The following is a 21,497-nucleotide window of genomic DNA, read 5'->3' as shown; positions in this document are numbered from 1 at the left end:
GGATTTAAAAATAAGAAGCTGGTGGGCCAGGCGCAGTGACTCATGCCTGTAATCCCAGAACTTTGGGAGGCCGAGGCAGGTGGATCACGAGGTCAGGAGATCGAGACCATCCTGGCTAACACGTTAAAACCCCGTCTCTACTAAAAATACAAAAAAATAGCCGGGCGTGGCGGCGGTCGCCTATAGTCCCAGCTACTCAAGAGGCTGAGGCAGGAGAATGGCGGGAACCCGGGAGGCGGAGCTTGCAGTGAGCTGAGATCACGCCACTGCACTCCAGCCTGGGTGACAGAGCAAGACTTCATCTCAAAAAATTAAAAAATAGGCCGGGCGCGGTGGCTCAAGCCTGTAATCCCAGCACTTTGGGAGGCCGAGACGGGCGGATCACGAGGTCAGGAGATCGAGACCATCCTGGTTAACACAGTGAAACCCCGTCTCTACTAAAAAATACAAAAAACTAGCCGGGCGAGGTGGCAGGCGCCTGTAGTCCCAGCTACCCGGAGGCTGAGGCAGGACAATGGCTAAACCCGGGAGGCGGAGCTTGCAGTGAGCTGAGATCTGGCCACTGCACTCCAGTCCGGGCGACAGAGCGAGACTCCGTCTCAAAAAAAAAAAAAAAAAAAAAAAATTAAAAAATAAAAAATAAATAAGGAGCTGGTGAAAGCCAGATTGAGATTTCATATGTGAAATCTGTAGATTTTGGCAACTGACTAGACCAAAAGCAAGGTAGGCTATTTAGTCAAAATTTCAAACATGGGCACCAGGTGAAGGTGCTGCATGAGCAGAAGTAGCATAGGCAGTCAACAGTACAGCCTGGCATGGAAGGAAGATGAAACATGGGGACACATTGGGAATTCAAGTGTAAACCTCCAGAAGGAAGTCAGGAATAAAGACATGTTTGCTCATTGTGACAGTCTTGCCTTCAAGGGGTTTACAGTCATAGTGGGAAACAGGCCTGTACAACAAGATTCCTAGAAAACTATGAGGAGTGTGGTAATGAAATTACATCTGTAAAACTAATGATTTTGTAAGGATTGGTCAGATAGCACATGTAAAACTCTCCATAGGTCCACATGGGAGCATTGCAATGTAAGCAAGGAAGCTTCAACTGGGGCAACTCAGGAAGGATTCACCAAATGGTATTAGCACTTACCAAAGTCCTAAGGGTTGGGACTTGAACTTGGATGGAGAGAGATAAAGGAGAGAGACAGAGAGACAGATAGACGGAGAGATGAGTATTAGCCAGGACAGGCTTGGCAAGACTGAGATCATTCGTAAAAAGACTCAATGGCTTAGCAAAGCAAAAGCTTATTTCTTGCCCAGGTGAAGTACAGGTCAGTGGGAGTCTATCTAGTGACTCAGAAATCTGGTCCCACCACCTTCTGACCTTTGGCTTCCAAGGTCATGGCAGGGGGGAAGAGAGAGATGAAGGCAGCATGCCAGCTGTTAGCTGCCTCAGCCTAGTGAAGACCACATCACTCCACCACTATCCACTGCCCAGAAGGAGTCCCTCAGGCTGGCCCACCTGCATAGGAGCAGGGACACATAGGAGAGGCCCGGGGAGACTTGGTGAGCACTCATTGCCTCTGCTGCAACGATGAAAGCAGGAAAGAACAATTGCCCCAGTGGGTCCCAAAGAGGTGGGAGAAGGTGACATCACTCATGAGCAGGGAGAGTTAGCCTCAGGGGTGTGGAGGGACTACTTGGCTTTCGAAGTAAAAGGAAAGAGCTGGGTGCGGTGACTCATGCCTGTAATCCCAGCACTTTGGGAGGCCAAGGCGGGCAGATCACTTCAGGTCAGTAGTTCGAGACCAGCCTGGCCAACAGGGTGAAACCCTGTCTCTACTAAAAATACAAAAATTAGCCAGGTGTGATGACATGAGCCTGTAATCCCAGCTACTTGGAGGCTGAGGCAGGAGAATCACTTGAGCCCAGGAGGTGGAGGTTGCAGTGAGCCGAGATCACCCCACTGCATTCCAGCCTGGGCAAGAGAGTGAGACTCCATCTCAAAAAAATAAAAATAAAAGAGAAGTAAAAGGAAAGAGAGAGGCAGAAAGGAAAAACTGAAACACAAAGGGAGATGCTCCAAGGGAGATACTAAGGAAACCCACTGAGAGGCACACGCCTGCCCTCGGATGTCTCTATACAGAAAGTGGACTGCCATCTGAGATAAGCAGGGCAGCCGCTGGGCTGAGTGACCTGAGGAGATGCAGGAGTTTGTTTCAGGGTGAGGAGAAAGGTGAGAGGGAGTCGGTAAAAAAATGAAGAGAAACTCCTCACCCAGTGAGGGCTCTGTAGGTGCCAAATTATTTAATACATGAATGGGCAGTGGTCCCAATCAGTAAATTGCATTAATAGAAAATATGAAAAATTCTGAGTCTTCCAGAATGCTGCCTTTCCCCTAAAGTTCATAGTTTGATCCTCATATTAATGGAAAAGAGGAAAGACACTAAGAAAACTTATCTTTTGACAGAACTTCCCTGTTTTGCCCCAAGTGTGTGTCTCAGTTGTCCTCATCATCCTCCATTTTGTGCTGGCATTCACTATAATGGTGTAAGCTTGCTGTCCATGTTGGGAATTTGTGTAGTGAGTATTTCATGAGAGACATAGCATCTTGACCCCTGCACTTTGCATTCATAGGGAAGATGCTGGAATGAACTGGGTTTTCCAAAGCATAGATCTTGTCAGAGGAAGTACAGGGCTGGCCAGGGCACCATCTGCTCTGAGAGCATAGCTGCCTATGAAGGAGGAATGTATTTATTTGAGAGGAATATGCATGAAAATGACCACTAACGATTGTTAGATGGAGATCTTTCTGACCAAACCACCTTCAGTGAATCTATCCAGTGGTTTTCCTGCCTCTTCTGACCCATCTCAGCCTTTTTTGGCTGCCACTTTTTGAGAACCATGAACCAAGACTTGGGAAGAAAAGTTTGGAGGTGACAAAAGTCCACTGGAAATGTGGACGAGATGCTGCAACTCTAGTGGAAAAGCATCTCACGTGCCCTGGGTTCTCAGTTTCCTGCATCTTCTTGGGACAGTGTCTGAGGAAGTGTTGCTCAAACCAATCTGTAAGAATCCGAAATGCTTGTCTATACTGGAGCCCTAGACACTCCCTTTTAGATTTGATAGCTAAAGCAAAGGTCCAACTCTTGGTGATGGTATTTGATGTCAAATCTTCTATCGTCACCCTTCTGAGCTCCCGAAGGAAAGGAAACAAGGAAGACAATATACATTCAGCATTTACTCTCTGAAACTCCAGTCTTTAAGGAACTTGACTAAATATACTACCTTTGCACTGTGCTCCAAAAGCAAAAGAAAAAAAAAAAGGCACATCTGACAGCAGAGGTGAATCCTGAAGCAGGCTTTTTCACTGGCATCGGTATGTGAGTGTGTGGGACAGAGAGAAGGCGCAGTCTGTGACATCTGGAAGAAACTGGCTCTGTCCATGTCTTCCACAGTGGAGGCATGCAAACATTCTGCCATTTCTCCCTTTTAGGATTCTCTAAGTAGACAACTTCCTCGCAGCCTCATCTCTCAGCTGAGACAGCACCCCTGGGTTTCTCCAGACCCTGGAGATCAGGCCACAGGGACATCCCCAAGTGTACCCAGAAACACATCTAGTAAGTGGATTGATCAAGAGCTCACAAGAGCATGGGGAAAGCCCTGATGATTAGTGACCTGGGGCAAGTCTTTAGCTTCTCTGGGCCTTTAGTTTCTTCTTCTGTAATGTGAGAATGACAGTAATGTTCCCTTTGCTGACCTCAAAGCATCAGTGTGAGACTGGTCCAAGAGTGAATAAAAAGCACTTTGAACTCGTAAGGCCACATTTTCCTTCGCTGGAGTTCGATATCCCTGTTCTGAGCTCCCACGCATGTCCTGATTATCCTGACAGAGAGCTGCATGCGTGTTTCTTCTCTACTAGTCTTGAACCCTCCTAGGCAACCTCAGTTACTTAATAAGAGCTTTAAATGATATTCATAATATGGCTAATACTCTCTGCTTTCAGAGCTTCTGCTCCACTTCAGGCACTGTGCCAAGTGCTTTAGATACATTATTCCCATTTCTCGTAATAACCCTGCAACTTAGCATACTTTTTCGTTCTATTTAATATATGAATAAACTCTGAGGGGTGAGGTAACTTGCCCTGAGCCACAGCTAGTTAGTAGCAGGGCTGCAGACATCATGATAGGGGCCACAGGAGGGTTGGTTAACAGACATTCAGTTAATAGTGATGCTACAGTCAGGGGTAGGACAGTGGTACTCAAAAAGTGGTCCCTGGACCGACAGTCTCAGTGTCACCTGGGAGCTTGTGGAAAATGCAATTTCTGAATGAGACTCTAGATCAGTGGTTCTCAAACTTCAGTGAGCGTTAAGAGCCACCTCGAGGGTGTAAACAGATTGCTGGGTCCCTCCGATAGAGTTTCTGACTCAGTAGGTCAGGGAAGGGACCTCCTGATAATCTGCATTTCAGACTAGTTCCCAGGTGATGTTGATGCTGCTGTTCCCAGAACCACACTTTGAATATCACTTGCTTAGGGATTCTTAATATTTTTGTGTCACAAATGCCTTAACAGTTTGATAACACCTGTGAATCACCTCTCAGAATAATATTTTACATCTCAAAAAATAAAATACAAAAAGTTACAAATAAAATAGATTTGTACAAGCATTTTTTCAGTTGTTATATAGTAATATGAATTTCTTTTTATATATTAAATAACAAAATCTAGTGCAGTAGTCTAATAACTCCCATGTTTCAAAGTAGTGGTAAGCAGAGGCAGGTACAACAACCATAAAATAATAAGAAAATATCTGATTTATATTGGTTACAAAACCACAGGTGCTGTTCATACCACAGTGACTTGTTGCCTACATTTATTATGGAATGTGACACTAAAGCCAGTTAGAGGTTAATGAAAATAAAGATGCCATATTCCTCCCTTATGGTAGCAGCCTCTAAGATAAACCCAATGATTCCCCACCTCCTGATATTCACACCCCTTCCCTTAAGAGGGGGCTGGACTTACTGACTCACATCTAATGAACAGGATGTGGCAGAAGTGATCATATCACTTCAGAGATTAAGTTATAAGAAGACTGTGGCACCATCTTGGCAATGCTTTTTGTATTAGTCTGTTCAGACTGCCATAACAAAGTACCCTAGACTGGGTGACTTCAACAACAGACGTTACTTTCTCACAGTTCTGAAGTCTGGGAATTTACGTTCAGGGTGCCAGCATTGGTCAGGTTTTGTCCAGGGCTCTCTCCTTGGTTTGTAGACAGCTCCTTCTCCCAATGTGTTCACATGACCTTTCCTAGGGGTACCTGGGTGCGTGGGTGCAGAGAGATCTGTCTTTCTTTTCTTCTTACAGGTCACTAATCCTGTCACGTTAGGACCTCACCCTTAACAACCTCATTTAACATTAATTACCTCCTAAAAGCCCTATCTCCAAAGCAGTCTCAGTGGAAATTAGGGCCTCAACATATGAATTTTAGGGGATCACAATTCAGTCTACAACACTCTTTCCTACTCTCTGTGGGATTACTTGCCCCAGGGGAAGACAGCTGTGGTACTGTGAGGCAGTCCTGAGAGAGGCTCACGTGGTGAGGGATCAAGGTCTATCAACAACTGCTCTTGAAAATGGACCCACCCTCCAACCTCCATTTGAGCCTCCAGATGAGACTGCAGCCCTGCCTGACAGCTTGACTGCAACCTCAGGAGAAATGATGAGCCACAGATAACCAACCTAACTAATGCCTGGATTCCTGATCCATAGAAACCATGAAATAATAAATATTTGTTATGTTATGCTACTAAGTTCTGGGGCAATTTGGCATGGAGCAAGAGAGAACTAGTATACTAATGCAAGTTCATGGCCATCTTCAAGTCTATCTACACATCCTTAAGATTCCCTGATCATAGACATTATCTTTTCATAGGTTCCACTCTCCAAGGAACAGGGGCTCTTGTGCAGATCAGTGGCAATTAGAACGGGGCCCACCTTGGGAAGAAGCAGTGCATCTGTGTTGGGAGCACAGCTATTTGACATAGGCAGGGATGAGTGATGGTGGAAAGCTATTGGCTGCTCCTTGTTGCTGTTCTCATGGATTCATGGGCCCTCTGTGGGGCACTAGGTCCAATTCTTACGGAAATGCCATCCTATTAGATCTTAGGATGTTATCACTGAAAAGACCCCGAGGCAAAATCCAGTCAAATCTTGAGGTCCAGAGACAAAGAGACTTTCCCAGGATGACTTAATTAGTGGCAAAGCTGGATCAAAAAGGAGGTTATCATCACCTCAGACTAATGCTTTTTTCTATACTCCAACAATTTCGACAGGAAAATGTTTTGAAAGAGATTGATTCCATTCTGATTTCAGCCTGTTTTTTCTTAAGTAGCATCTATTCTTGGTTTTCCCTACTGCCTTAGAAATTGTTATGTCTAAGCTGCATAGGTCACTGATTTAAATGTATTTTACCCCCTTCCCCAAAGCTGTTATTCTCCAAAGTGTTAAATCTTTGAAGGTGGCTAAGGGACTATTAAAATGTCAGTAAAAATTAAATAATCCTCCCTAAAGACTGAGAAACATGAGTCATTTTCTGGAGGACATTGTGGTCAAAGCCTTTTGTCTGTTGTAGATATCAAAAATATCATCTTCTATTTTAAGGCTTTCTCTAGAGAGCTCAAAAAACATGCATGTGATCTTACCAGGGGACCTACAGATCTGGATGCTCCCACCTATAGATGGAGAAATCGAGGTTCAAAAAGGTTACATGGCCCCTCCCAAGACATCTGTTAAATGGATAGTGATCTGAGCGAAGGGCTCTGGGCTCCATAAACCCCTCCCTGAATTCTTTACTTCCTACCAGTGTTAGGACACCTTCTACAGTGCCTGCAACCAACCAGATGCAGGGCCATGACACTCTAGCATTTCTGTGTCAGAATCCTTTGGAGAGTTTTTAAAAATAAACAGCCTAAACAAACAAACAGACAAGGGTTCCATCTCCAGAACCTAATTCAGAAAGTCTAGGAGGGAGCTGGACATTTATTTTCTCTGTAGTTGACTGTTACGCCTTTCCCTATTTAGAAGTTTTTGCCTTTGACATATGTAAGTTCTTATTATCATTACCCTTTTAAACATCCAGTTTCTTCCAAACAGGGGTCAAAACACTAGCTGTCAAAGGAAACAGCTAATTCCTTCCATAAAGGAGGTGCCTTAAGCAAGTGTTTTAGCACAGTCACCCATTAGCAGGGAATTCTGACCCCTAACAGTTGATCACAGTGGTTCTTTCCAAAAGCTCCCTCACTCATGTGCTACCTCATTTGTAGATGCCACAGGTTGGTTATTTAAAAAAAAAAAAAAAAAAAAAAAAAAAAAAAAAAAAAAAAAGCCTCTGAGCTGCTAATTTGGATCAGTCCTGATCCAACACTCAGCAATGCAGAGGATGGATTTAAGGGAGTACTAATATAGCTAGGAAAATCTCCATCCACCCCTGGGCATTTTCTGCAGAAAATCCAAGGACCCCAAGCTTTGACTCCCTGCCTCACCAGGGCATGTTGAGGCTCTGTGAAATGTGCTTATCAGCTTTGCTGCAGGATACATCCTACCACTTCACCTTGTGAAGCCTCCTTGACAGGCACGATTATGTTGTCCATCATCTGCTCGTAAGCTCTTTTAATAACTTCTCACATATTACAAAACACTTCCCACCCACGCATCCTCTCCACCTTGCTCCTTCCAATCTTTCTTTTTTCTTTCTGCTAATTTATCCATTAACTTAGGCCAAGTTTCTAGTTTACACTAACTATAATTGGTTATAACACCTCTGGTAACTTGCAGTTGGCTCTGAAAATAGACAGTTTCAGCCTCTACTGTTCTAAACTTAGGGATTTAATAATGCTGAACCCTTTATCCTTCTCTGAGCATACCTTGCAATTTCAGCATTGTTAACTTCACACATGTTCCCACAATTTGTAATGCCCTTTCTTCCTGTCACTCTTCCACCTTATTTTGCTACTGACAACTCCTCTCTTTCCCTCAGGACTCACTTCATTTGTTTTCTTCTCTGAGAAACTTACTTTGACCACTCCTCTCCAACAATCAACTCTATACATGCTTGTCTCCTGAGAAATGAGAGCCATTTGAGAGGACATAAGTGGTGGGAGCCATCTGTCTTTGTATCCCCAGTACCTGCCATGCAGCAGGAGTTACGTATTTATTAGATGGATGAATGAATGGATCCAGTGGTCACACTTAGTGGCCCGTACAGAAAACCCGTTGCTATCCACCACAGACATTCGTGTACCAATAAACATGGAGTTTTGAGTATTTAGTTGATTAATTCGTTTACTTACACTTAATCATCCCAGGCATAGCTTCATGCCAACCCATAGGTAGTTGAAAAAGTTTATAGCCAGATGAGCTGCAACTTTTTAGGTATCACAGAAGGTATAACTATAATCTCATCCAGCAATGGGAAGTTTTATAGATGTGCAGTCAAACAGAGCTCCTTGCTTGGAAGGGCCCTGTATTTCATTTAATGCTCTCCTCTGGCTTGTGTTGAGTGTCTTAATACTGTTTAAACAAGAGTCCCTGTATTTTTATTTTGCACAGGAGCCCGCAATCATGTTGTTACTCCTATCCAGCAGAGCTACAGCCAGTCCAATTGGCAAGTCCTCGGTAGATTTTTGGTGCAGTCATCGGGGTCTCCTGGACTCTGTGACTGATGTTACCTTCTGTGTTTCTTGACTTTTCAAAAAACCAAGGGGCTACTGACCCCAGGAGTTGGTTTTCTGCCCATGGGAATATGCCAGCTTTAGTCATCGCCCAGTGAAGAACTTTTAAAAGGCACTTAAAACAGAAGTAATTAGGGAGTCTATTTAAAATTAATTGCCAACTGAAAAATTAATTGCTAATTCCATGGGCCTCCTCATGGCAACTTTCTGTTTTATTTCATATTATCCACAGGCATATTTCAAACAGAGGAAAAAGGAGCCATTTGTTTAAGCTGTTTCGTTGTAATGGGGTTTTATTTGCCTTCCATAGAGGATGAGAGAAGAATTTTAGGCTAGCCATTTTCTTTGCTTAATTTAACTATGAAAATCATTTTTAAGGCTGGGCATGGTGGCTCATGCCTGTAATCCCAACACTGGGAGGCCGAGGTGGGTGGATCACCTGAGGTCAGGAGTTTGAGACCAGCCTGGCCAACATAGTGAAACCCCATCTCTACTAAAAATACAAAAATTAGCCGGGCATGGTGGCATGTGCCTGTAATCCCAGCTACTCCAGAGGCTGAGGCAGGAGGAACGCTTGAACCCAGGAGGCGGAGGTTGTGGTGAGCTGAGATCATGCCACTGCATTCCAGCCTGGGTGACAGAGTGAGACTCTGTCTCAAAAAAAAAAAAAAAAAAAAAAGAAAGAAAAGAAAATTATTTTTAAATCACATTTCTTGAAATAACTTTATAATGAGAACTTGACAAAATGATTTTCCAAGTAGAGCCAGTGTCTTTCTGAAGACGAACTATAATGAAGCATAGAATATCCAGAAAAAGTAACCTATGGAATATGTATCTTTTCTGCAATTTCAAGTGGTATGTATGTTGAGAATTAAACTGGCCTGCAGAACAACTTGAGTACTTGATTGCTCTCCAAAATTGATATTGAAGAACTATTTCTCATGTACATAATTTTTATAATAGTTCTTTTATTTATTACAAACATGCTGTGTGTTTACAAACATGCTGTTAACCTAGAAGGGTAAACAAAAAAGAAAACAAGTCATTTTTAACATGGTTACCATTTTGATAGAAATCCCTTCTGCCTTTTTTTTTTTCCACAAAACTAGGCTCATAAACTAGATATTATTTTGTAACTTGCTTTTTTGATGACCTGCAAATGTATTTCTCTGCCCTTATGTATTCTTTTACATCTTTACGTGACATTGTACATAGTATCCTATATACACCATATGACGGTGGGATGATGGATTCAACCAGTCCTCATTGTTGGAAAATTGGGTAGGTACCATTTTTTTCTCACAAATGCAAACATCTATTTAGCAAAAGCTTTGTATATGTATATGAATGTTTTATATACATTTTTAAATATTAAAAAACTAAACATTTCTTAATAAAAGAAAGCAGTTTTCTCCACATTGCCCTTTTTCAAGGTTATTTCATTCTTTCAGCACATACATTTGCAATGGACATATATGTGTACTGTGTGCATCACCTACGTATGTTATGTTAGCAGGAATGTATACTTGCTTTGGTCCCCTAGTTGTTTCTTCTGCAGTTCAACATTCATTGCTGTCTATGTGCCAGGCTCTGTGCTCAGTTTTGGGATTCAAAGATAATAAGACACAGTTCCTTTACCTAAGAGGTACACTAATCTACTGGGAGAGGGGATATACATATAAACTAATGATAATGCAAAAAATAGAGGCAAAAATAACATTAAGGGAACACAGAGGAGGAAATGACTGAGGAAATTAAGGAAGCTGTTCCAGAGGAGACCCTGCAAAGGATATGTAGGATTTCGACAAGAGAAAGAGGTAAGAGAACATTCGAAGAGGGCAAAGCACAAATGCAGACCAGGGAAGGAGATATGTGGGGGACCTTCAGGCAGCACTGGGGTAGACAGTACAGAATGGAAGTGGAGCTGGAGATGACACTGGAAAGCGGGGTCGGGACCAGATTGCAAAGGACTAGAATGCCATTCTCAAAAGTTTTTGCTTCTGTTTATAGGAAGTTGGAAGACAGTGGCTGTCTGACGAGCTGGGGCAAGCCTGGATCCAGAATTTTAGAAACTTAGCCCTGGTTAAGTTTAGACGACAGTGTATCAACTCTGCTGCAGTTTGCAATTAGGAGTCTCTTACAGCAGTCTAGCCAAGAGAGAATGAGAGCCTCACCTGGCCACAAGACATTCAAGAGATATCTCAGAGGCAGAATCAAAACAACCCAGCATTCCAATTTATGTGAGACAGGAAGTTAGGGGGTTGACATGCAGAAAAGTAAACCTCTAAACTACTACATCTAGTTCAAGTAATTCTTCCCAAGTTGCTAAGCTTGCAGAGTTAGGGATGATCTCTTTGGGACTCCACTTACTCTCAACTCAATGCCTAGAGTAGTCAAGCAGACAGGTGGCACTTGGCAAGTCCTTATTAAATGGAAGTGTCATAGCCAGTGTCTGCTGCAAGAAAGACAGAAACCTTCCACTTCTCAAAAGAAACAACGCTGTATTTTAAGAATAAGGCCATGGCAAAGGAATGCAATGACATACTCAAGAACCCAAGCTTTGTTGATCATTTTTCTTCAAAGGATAATCCTTCTAGTTTAAATAAGGGCGTGAGTTAATCACCAAGCCTGGGTCATAAAGACTGAAATCTAAACATACTTGTGGTGTTTCAAGCACTGATGAACAGATAGTAATAAAGCCAGGAGAAAGTGTTGGCTCAAAACCAACTTATTAGACAGCCTGTGGCATGGGATTGAGAAACTAATTGCAATAGGACAAGAAGGAACCTAAACAGGGATTGAAATCTTCTAGATCTTGATGAGGGCAGTGGATTCATGAAGGTAGACATTTGTGAGAATGTATGAGGTAGAGACTTAAAATGTACTAATGTTATGATATGTAAATTATGACACCTCAATAAAGTCGATATAAAAATTAGAGATTAGAACCCACATTAAAAGTGTTACTAAAGTATGATTGGTGAAATTGCTTCAAATTATTTCTTCCCAAGATACTTAATCTTTTAAGTTCAAATCCCTTTGTAAAAACCAGTTTACCGCAACTTAGTGCAACCCACATTTTTTTTTATCATACTTTATGTTCTAGGGTACATGTGCACAACGTGCAGATTTGTTACATATGTTTGCAAGTGCCATGTTGGTGTGCTGTACCCATTAACTCGTCATTTACATTAGGTATGTCTCCTAATGCTATCCCTCCCCACTCCTGCCAACCCACAACAGGCCCCAGTGTGTGATGTTCCCCTTCCTGTATCCAAGTGATCTCGTTCAATTCCCACCTATGAGTGAGAACATGTGGTGTTTGGTTTTCTGTTCTTGCGATAGTTTGCTGAGAATGATGGTTTCCAGCTGCATCCGTGTCCCTAAAAAGGACACGAACTCATCCTTTTTTATGGCTGCATAGTATTCCATGGTGTATATGTGCCACATTTTCTTAATCCAGTCTGTCATTGATGGGCATTTGGGTTGGTTCCAAGTTTTTGCTATTGGGAATAGTGCCGCAATAAACATACATGTGCATGTGTCTTTATAGCAGCATGATTTATAATCCTTTGGGTGTATACCCAGTAAAGGGATGGCTGGGTCAAATGGTATTTCTAGTTCTAGATCCTTGAGGAATCGCCACACTGTCTTCCACCATGGTTGAACTAGTTTACAGTCCCACCAACAGTGTAAAAGTGTTCCTATTTCTCCATATACTCTCCAGCACCTGTTGTTTCCTGATTTTTTTAGTGATTGCCATTCTAACTGGTGTGAGATGGTATCTCATTATGGTTTTGATTTGCATTTCTCTGATGGCTAGTGATGATGAGCATTTCTTCATATGTCTGTTGGCTGCATAAATGTCTTCTTTTGAGAAGTGTCTGTTCATATTCTTTGCCCACTTTTTGATGGGGTTGCTTGTTTTTTTCTTGTAAATTTGTTGAGTTCTTTGTAGGTTCTGGATATTAGCCCTTTGTCTGATGAGTAGATTGCAAAAATTTTCTCCCATTCTGTAGGCTGTGTGTTCACTCTGATGGTAGTTTCTTTTGCTGTGCAGAAGCTCTTTAGTTTAATTAGATCCCATTTGTCAATTCTGGCTTTTGTTGCCATCGCTTTTGGTGTTTTAGACGTGAAGTCCTCGCCCATGCCTATGTCCTGACTAGTATTGCCTAGGTTTTCTTCTAGGGTTTTTATGGTTTTAGATCTAACATTTAAGTCTCTAATCCATCTTGAATTAATTTTTATATAAGGAGTAAGGAAGGGATCCAGTTTCAGTTTTCTACTTATGGCTAGCCAGTTTTCCCAGCACCATTTATTAAATAGGGAATCCTTTCCCCATTTCTTGTTTCTGTCAGGTTTGTCAAAGATCAGATGGTTGTAGATGTGTGGTATTATTTCTGAGGGCTCTGTTCTATTCCATTGGTCTATATCTCTGTTTTGGTAGCAGTACCATGCTGTTTTGGTTACTGTAGCCTTGTAGTATAGTTTGAAGTCCGGTAGCGTGATGCATCCAGCTTTGATCTTTTGACTTAGGGTTGTCTTGGCAATGCAGGCCTCTTTTTTGGTTTGATGTGAACTTTAAAGTAGTTTTCCCAATTTTGTGAAGAAAGTCATTGGTAGCTTGATGGGGATGGCATTGAATCTATAAATTACCTTGGGCAGTATGGCCATTTTCACGATATTGATTCTTCCTATCCATGAGCATGGAATGTTCTTCCATTTGTTTGTGTCCTCTTTTATTTCATTGAGCAGTGGTTTGTAGTTCTCCTTGAAGAGGTCCTTCACATCCCTTGTAAGTTGGATTCCTAGGTATTTTCTTCTCTTTGAAGCAATTGTGAACGGGAGTTCACTCATGATTTGGCTCTCTGTTTGTCCATTATTGGTGTATAAAAATGCTTGTGATTTTTGCACATTGATTTTGTATCCTGAGACTTTGCTGAAGTTGTTTATCAGCTTGAAGAGATTTTGGGCTGAGACGATGGGGTTTTCTAAATAGACAATCATGTCATCTGCAAACTGGGACAATTTGACTTCTTCTTTTCCTAATTGAATACCCTTTATTTCTTTTTCTTACCTGATTGCTGTGGCCAGAACTTCCAACACTATGTCAAATCAATAAACGTAATCCAGCATATAAACAGAACTAAAGACAAAAACCACATGATTATCTCAACAGATACAGAAAAGGCCTTTGACAAAATTCAACAGCCGTTCATGCTAAAAACTTTCAATAAATTCGGTATTAATGGAACGTATCTCAAAATAATAAGAGCTATTTATGACAAACCCACAGCCAATATCATGCTGAATGGGCAAAAACTGGAAGCATTCCCCTTAAAAAGTGGCACAAGACAGGGATGCCTTCTCTCACCACTGCTATGCAACCCACATTTTTTGTGTGTCACCTGCAGGCTAGATCCCATGCAGGCAACAAAAGACATAGGAGTGAATGTCAGAGACAAAACCCTGCAGAGAAGTTAGGGCAGCTGCCAGCAAAAGACACCAAACCAGGCAGAACATAGCTCTTTCTGGTTCCTTAAGTTTAGTGATCCTGATCTTAGGAGGAGGAGAGAAAATACTTTTTAAAGACCAGGTCAAAAATAGCTCAGTGTATATGCTGTGTTGGTGACTCTTGCCGTCTGGTTTCAGTGCTGATTTTAACACCTTTAGCAATCTCAGATTTAAAGCTACGTTATTCTGGCACTTGGTAGGTTAGATCCCTAGGGATGATCCTATCACTGGGGGTTATTTCTCACTGAAGTGTAAGGACCTGTATAACTGTAAGCTGTATGTGTGAATTCTGAGCATTTAACCAAATGGTACGAATCTGCTGTGTTAAGTTTTCCTTCCATCCTGAAGATTCTAATAGCTTGTCATGATCCAGCTGAATGTGGATTTTTCCTTTGTTGATGCTGACCCACTTAGGCCCAGGTCCAGCAACTTGATGAGCAGTTGCAGGGAGCATTCACTGGAAATAGAAATGAAACTGACTCCCTTTATGTAACTTGGAAAGGAGTCATAGTGCTGGAAAATAATCTTAGACCTCAACTGACCTGAGTTCTGCCACTCTAGAAATGCAGACCCAGGGACACGAAGTGACTTACCCAAGGACACTTGTGTAGTTTGGTCAGGCTATGACCTAGAGGTAAAGTCCCCTGACTTCCAGTACTAGACCACATTGCCTTCATTTTAATGCATTTTAAACTGACTTTTATGTACAGTTCCATGTCCAAAAAGTTCAACTTTCCATTTGGCCCATTGAGAGGAACATGGACTCCATTTATAAACCCTCTGAGAGGCAGAATATAGCTGTCTTTCACAACCCATTCCTGAATTTCACAGCTACTAGGAATTTTTATGTGCTATTTTCTTCCTCCTATCCCACTCCACAAAATGCCACTACCTATTACTTTCTTTGAGCAAATAGGGATTTTAATCATTCTCTTTTTCCTTGATTTCAATTCTCTGAAGGCCTGTCTGCTCCATTTGCCACAGATAACATGCAGAAACCTCACTTGCAATGAAGGTCGCACTTCTCTTGGTAGCCTGGCATTTCAGCATTTAAAGAAGCTAAGTATCTCCATCTTCATTAAATTAGGCTCAAATTGGAGAAGAGAATTACATAGTTAAAAACACAGAGGCAAAATGATGGATTAATGTTATACCTTAATGTAACACATCATGACATGCAGTAGGAGCATTAGACCAATTAGCAAGCAAGTCTTCTGCTTGGGTTCATCATTTCTGCTGTGTATGTAGAAAGGGATAGCAATTTGAAGGATGGCATTTATCAAACCCCTTTGGATAAGAAGTGTCCACTCTAGCAACATGACCTGCATTCATTATAAAGATGGCACTCCATTTGCCCACATGGCAAAGACACAAATGCTACCCCAAAAAAACTTTTTCCAAATTGGCCGTTATGCTTCTGACTTTATTTCTAAAACTTATTGAAATCCATTGCAATTGTGTCTAAATTGGAGGTTTAATATGCTCCAAAAATATATCCTGCTCTTTTCTTGAGAGGCAGCAAATTCTAAGTGATGCCATTTAACAGGTTTTTTGGCCTGGGTCTCCCCCACCCCTTTCTGGTCTTGCTTCCTTATCAGTCTGATTGGTAACAGAAAAGAGAGAGGAACAATAAATCTTCCAGTTCCTCTTGGTGTGAATGCCCAAGATATTGTCAGAAGCAAAATGTATGAGGAGGTGGGGGGAGTGTGGGTCAGCAACTTGCAGGGGAAAGGGATAGTTTTCTGCTATGGTAAAGCAGAAAAACCCTGTCATGGAGTTTAAATTAACAGAATCTGCCCGGAGGGGAGCCATGGTCTTTGTGTGGCTGATTAATGTCAGTCCTGTAAATGCAGCACTCCAACAACAGGGCTAGTCAGCTGACCAGGAAGCTTGGAGAACAAGAATCTCCTGCCTAGGGGATCAGAGCCCAGCTGAGTGCCTCTAAACAGGGCTGAAGAGAAAGCTGCAGGCCGGGAACAGAAGTAATAGAATTAGATTTCAGCTATGTGTCTCAGTGAAGGAAACACAGGCAGCCATTAAAAGCACCTTCCCTTTTGGCCTTGCTGCTGCAAAGAGCAGCAGCGTGCAAATCCGCCCCTACCTCTCCTCACTCATCTGTTCACAGCACCATGACCTTCACAGCACCATGGCCTTCAGAACAGTGTGTCAGAAATTACCTTCTTCCATAACTGATCTTCAGGCCTGAAGAGGAAAAATTTCCAAGCATAGCCCTCCTGAAATCCCTAAGGAGATTGGGCAAAGAGCCTAGGGAAAACAGGACTTTGCATGTTGTTCCTCATGCCCACCTAAAAATGCTGGTTGCACCAGGCAAGTCCTTGGTTAATGCATTAGTGAAATGGAATTTGTAGTTCCCAGCACATGCACTAATGAAAGTCCCTGCGTGAATTTCCTGCCTGCTCTTCTTGTTGGCAAGAGCAGCGTACCATATGCTGGAGGTGGAAGTTAATTCTGTAGGGAATGTGTGTGATTTGAAAACCTGCGTGGTGTATTTATGTCAATTGCTGATGTGTTTCCATAAATGCATTTTTGTGACTTTGAGAGGCATCCTGAGACCATTGAATCAGTCAAGGCAGCTTCTGGGGCACACAACCTATTCTGACACCCAGACAGGGCCATTGTTTTCCAGGTGTAAGCTCAATCACCTCTGCAACCCCTCTGTGTATTCCCCTAGGGATTCATGTTGAAGAATTCAGTCTTGCGGTCACTCCAACAATAGCCAGAAAGCACCCCTAAATGGCTGCTCTGAAGCCTTATTTCAAGGAGGCAGCAAGAGAAGAGGAAAGCCTTCTCATTTTTAATCCCAGCATCAATAAAATCACAGGTTGATGTGTATACATCACAAGGCGGTTGTTTTGAAAAAGAAATAAATGATGAAACTTCAGAAAAAATGGACTCTCTGGAATGGAACCAAGAACAAGCTCTCAGTGTTGACCTTTTGGTTAAAGCCACATAATGCAATTTATGTCATTCCTCCAAATATATGATTTTATTGGTTTGCTGGGAATTTGGGCTTAAGAGAAATTGTACACTAGGAAAGTAAAATGTTTAGCTCTTATTATTGCCAAATGAGGTGTTATAATAAGAAAAAAGATGGTTAGGCCCTCCCCTCTAAGAGCTTATATTCTAAGGTTCCATGATTCTCAAAAGACATTTTCAGATGGTTGTCATAACTAAAGACCTCTGACTAATGTCTGTCTTCATTAAGAGTATTTAGGAACAGAATGGTGCTTTTTCAGCTGACAAGGCTGTTATAATTTACTTCTTATAAATCCTAACAACTAAAGTGAACTTGAGGTTTCTAAACTGTTTCGAAGTGCTGAGATCCTCTAATGAAACCAGTTATATCAATATTCAGAACTAGAAGTCAATCCAACTGTTATTCAATAATTAATTGGTGGTTAATAGACATTTCCTGGTTTATATGTTTTAGCTTTAGTACATAGTAATATAAAATGGTATTTTGGTAACTAAGTACATTTCTTGAAATCGTAGAGCAGGAGAGCACCCTTGGACTAGATCCTCTCCCTTCCTTGATGGAGTGCTCCAGGCTCACTGGCCCTTGGATTTTTTTTTCCCTCTATAATCCCTGTGACGTCATTCATTTCTCATGGCTTTCCATGACATCTGTACACCAATGACACTCAAATTTATAGCTCTATCTTGGCCTTCTCCTCTGAACTGCAGCCTCTTCTATCTGACTTTCTGCTTGACATCTGCACTTGAATATCAAATGCACATCTCACACTTAACCTCTCCAGAATAGGGCTTCTGGTCTTTCATTGAAAGCCTAGTCTTTCTGCAGCCCTCCCCATCTCAGCTAATGACAGCCTCCTCTTTCCAGTTGCTCAGGCCAAAGCCTAAGGGTCATTCTAGAAGCCTCTGTTTCTCTCACATCCTATATCCTGCCAGCTCCACAATCAGAAAACACTCTCGCCACCTCCAAGTTCAGAATACATCCAGGAATCCTTCATTTCTCACCAGCTGGGTGCTTAGAATAGATGTGGAAGCTGACCCCTATTCACCACTTCCAACACCATCTGCCTTGTTCAGGCCACGAAGATTGCATGCTTATGTTGCTGTAGGAGGCTGCTGACTGCTCTCCCATCTTCCTTGCTGGCTGCCCTTCCATCTGTTCAGGAGCAGAAGCTGGAGGGATCCTGTTAAAATCTACATCACATCTCATGACTCCCATCTCACAGCTCACCAGTGGCTTCCCCTCACCACCACTACAGCCCCACTATAATGTAAAATCTCCTCAAGAAATGTTGGACTTGTCCATTGCTAGACTCGCAAGCCCCTAGAAAGTGCCTGGTAGATTCTAAATAAATCTGTGTTGAAGTAATTGATTAATTAATCAGTTCGGGTTGGTTTCTATTTCTCTTTCTGTGCCACATCTTTACCCCTGCATCTATTAGCCTCTGAGAGTTTTTCTTAAAGATTTGTGGGGGGCAAGTTGTATATTAAGAATATCCAACTATTTCTGATATTTGTTGCCGATATTTTCCCAGTTTCTTTGCCTTTTAATTTCATTTTTTTCCACAAACTGAAATTTACATTTTTGTAGAGCCACAGCTGTCTGTTTCTGTAATAACTGTTTTTCTTGTTGTGGCCCTTCAAAAGTCTGCAAAGCTGTGACATTCTAGCGCAGATCATCTGGCCTTGTTCTTGCCCGCTCATGTTCCTGTGTCTCTCCCACAGGCATCAACAGGAAGGTCGTGTACTCCCTGGCAGACTCAGCTGGTGGGGTCTTCTCCATTGACAGCTCATCCGGCATCATCATCCTAGAGCAGCCACTGGACCGCGAGCAGCAGTCTTCATACAACATCAGCGTGCGGGCCACTGACCAGAGTCCTGGACAGTCCCTGTCCTCTCTCACTACTGTCACCATCACCGTCCTGGACATTAACGACAACCCCCCTGTGTTTGAGAGGAGGGACTACCTGGTGACGGTGCCTGAGGACACCTCCCCTGGCACCCAGGTTCTTGCTGTTTTTGCTACCAGCAAAGATATTGGCACAAATGCTGAGATCACTTATCTCATCCGGTCTGGGAACGAACAAGGGAAATTTAAGATCAACCCCAAGACAGGTGGGTAAATAGCACTGTACTTAGAATGCAGAGCTTCAGCTTGGCATGGTGGCTCACACCTGTAAACCCAGCACTTTGGGAGGCCGAGGCAGGAAGATCGAGTGAGTCCAGGAGTTCAGGACTAGCCTGGACAACAGAGTGAGACCCTGTCTCTACAAAAATTTAGAAAAATATATTAGCCAAGCATGGTTGCATGCACCTGTGGTCCCTGCTACTTGGGACGCTGAGATGGGAGAATTACTTGAGCCCTGGAGCCAGAGGCTCTAGTGAGCCACATTCCTGCCATTGCACTGCAGCCTGGGCAACAGAGCAAGACCGTGTCCAACACCAAAAAAAAAAAAAAAGAATGCAGGACTTCACTATATCCTACTTCTCCTCCACTCTGCCAGCCCTTCTTGGCGGACTCTTCCTCCTACCTCCTTCACAGAGGAAACAAATCTGGTAGCAGGGCCCACATGCAGACCACAAAGTGCCCTCCAGCTTTTAAGGATGGCTCCTGCTAAATTTTAAGCTCCTTGCTGTGGGCTTACTTAGCAAATATCTGACCCCCAGGTTGGCTCCAGAATTTCTAGATGGGAGGACTCAGGGGCAGCAATATGGTTTCTCAATGGGGAGAGGAAATAGCATTTGTATTCCAAGAACAAGAGTTTGATTGATTTTCTCGCTTTTCTGTTTGATGTTGTTGGGTGTTTTGACTTCAGTCATATGTGCACATGTTGGAAAATGTTTGTGGGGATGAGCCTCCATGTGCAACTGTCCACACTTGGACTGCCACTCTTTCATGACCTGCATAGGCAGATGCTAATAAGTGATCTGCATGGTGATATGCAGCCTTCTCAACCCAGCACCCCAAATAGACTCATCAGTGAGCTGGAACTGGTGCTTTGTTTGAACCCAGTTCACAATTCCTGGTCAGAAAACTCATTTCTCACCACATCCTTTTCCAACTGTGGGGGAACGTGTAGCATCACCTAGGGAATAAAAAGGTGCTTCGAAATAAAGGGAAAGAATAAGAGAGAACCCTGGGGATTTCTCTTCACCAGCAAGTTAATAAGTATTAGAAGTGCTTCAGGCAAATAAAGGTCGTAATTCTAGAAAACAAGCTTGGATATTCTTTGAAGACTAAACATACTCATCCTTGTGTTTTCATAGAGTGTATGGATTTCTATCCCAAAGCTCTTTGGTGGATATTCTCACTTATTTCCCAATTCCCCTATGAATAGTCAAGACAGTTCCCATTTTGCAGATAACAAAGATGAGTATCTCACCTTCCAGCCTTTGAACATAGTTCCCTTGTCACTCAAGGAGTATGCACCTGTTGAACAAGGTGGCAAAGGAGGTCCATTTTCCTTTGGATAATCCAGTAAATATAAACAAGAAACCATTATAATTAGCAATGTTTATTTAACATAGCAAATACTCCAGGCTCTTATTAAGTAAAACCAGAATTTTAAAGAGGTTGAATAATTACCACAATGTCCACTGTTAATAAGTGGTTTATCCAACATTTGAACTCAGATCTTTCTGACTCTGGAATGCATATTCTAATATAACACTGCTATACTATAGGAATACCAAAAATGTAAGAAATGCAGTCTTGGCCCTTAAGTATTGGAAGGTGAAAATATTGATGGAAGAATTGCATCACAGTCTCTCCTGGCAATAACTGTTTACTAAAGTCATTATCTCAAATAAAATGTATGAGGGTTTCCCTCATTTAAATATGTGTTGGCCCTAGCCTGTCTAGTTATGGCCATTGTGTGTAAACACCATGGGGAAATGGCTAAGTACTATTTAAATTTAGCACTGGTTAGCAAGACTGGGATGCAAAATAAGCACTAGGGGTGGTAAGTGCTAAGAAAACTTAATTATGGGGAGAAAGAGGCTCTTGTTACAGGTGTGATTTCTGTGTTTTGCCTTAGGTAGAAAGAGCCTATTGGCAGTCTTAGCAACTAGAGAAGTTGCCTGTCTGGAAATGTGAATGGTCATGACCTTCTCACCGGTCCTCATGATTGTTTACTAGGTGGGAGGAAAGTAAATGCCCTTGAGAAGTGTTCTGCAGGCAATCCAATGACTGCAGACTGCAGGATTGGGTTACCTCCCCAGAAAGGGCTAGGATGGGAGGGATATAGCACCA

At 42.4% G+C, this 21,497-nt stretch overlaps 1 protein-coding gene across 2 annotated transcripts in view; it reads left to right on the top strand.

The window, feature by feature from the left end:
• The window catches only part of FAT3 (FAT atypical cadherin 3), a 721,964-nt gene that overhangs the window by 638,170 nt on the left and 62,297 nt on the right, over nt 1-21,497 (top strand). For both annotated transcript variants that reach the window (XM_030918946.1, XM_030918947.1), the window contains one exon: nt 18,971-19,360. In XM_030918946.1, coding sequence (XP_030774806.1) covers nt 18,971-19,360 — 390 coding nt within the window. The remainder of the gene's footprint in view (nt 1-18,970; nt 19,361-21,497) is intronic.

The sequence above is a fragment of the Rhinopithecus roxellana genome, chromosome 15 (genome assembly GCF_007565055.1).
Source record: "Rhinopithecus roxellana isolate Shanxi Qingling chromosome 15, ASM756505v1, whole genome shotgun sequence".
NCBI lineage: Eukaryota > Metazoa > Chordata > Mammalia > Primates > Cercopithecidae > Rhinopithecus > Rhinopithecus roxellana.
Note: the sequence above shows the minus strand (reverse complement) of the source record. Positions and strands in the feature narration are given on the sequence as shown.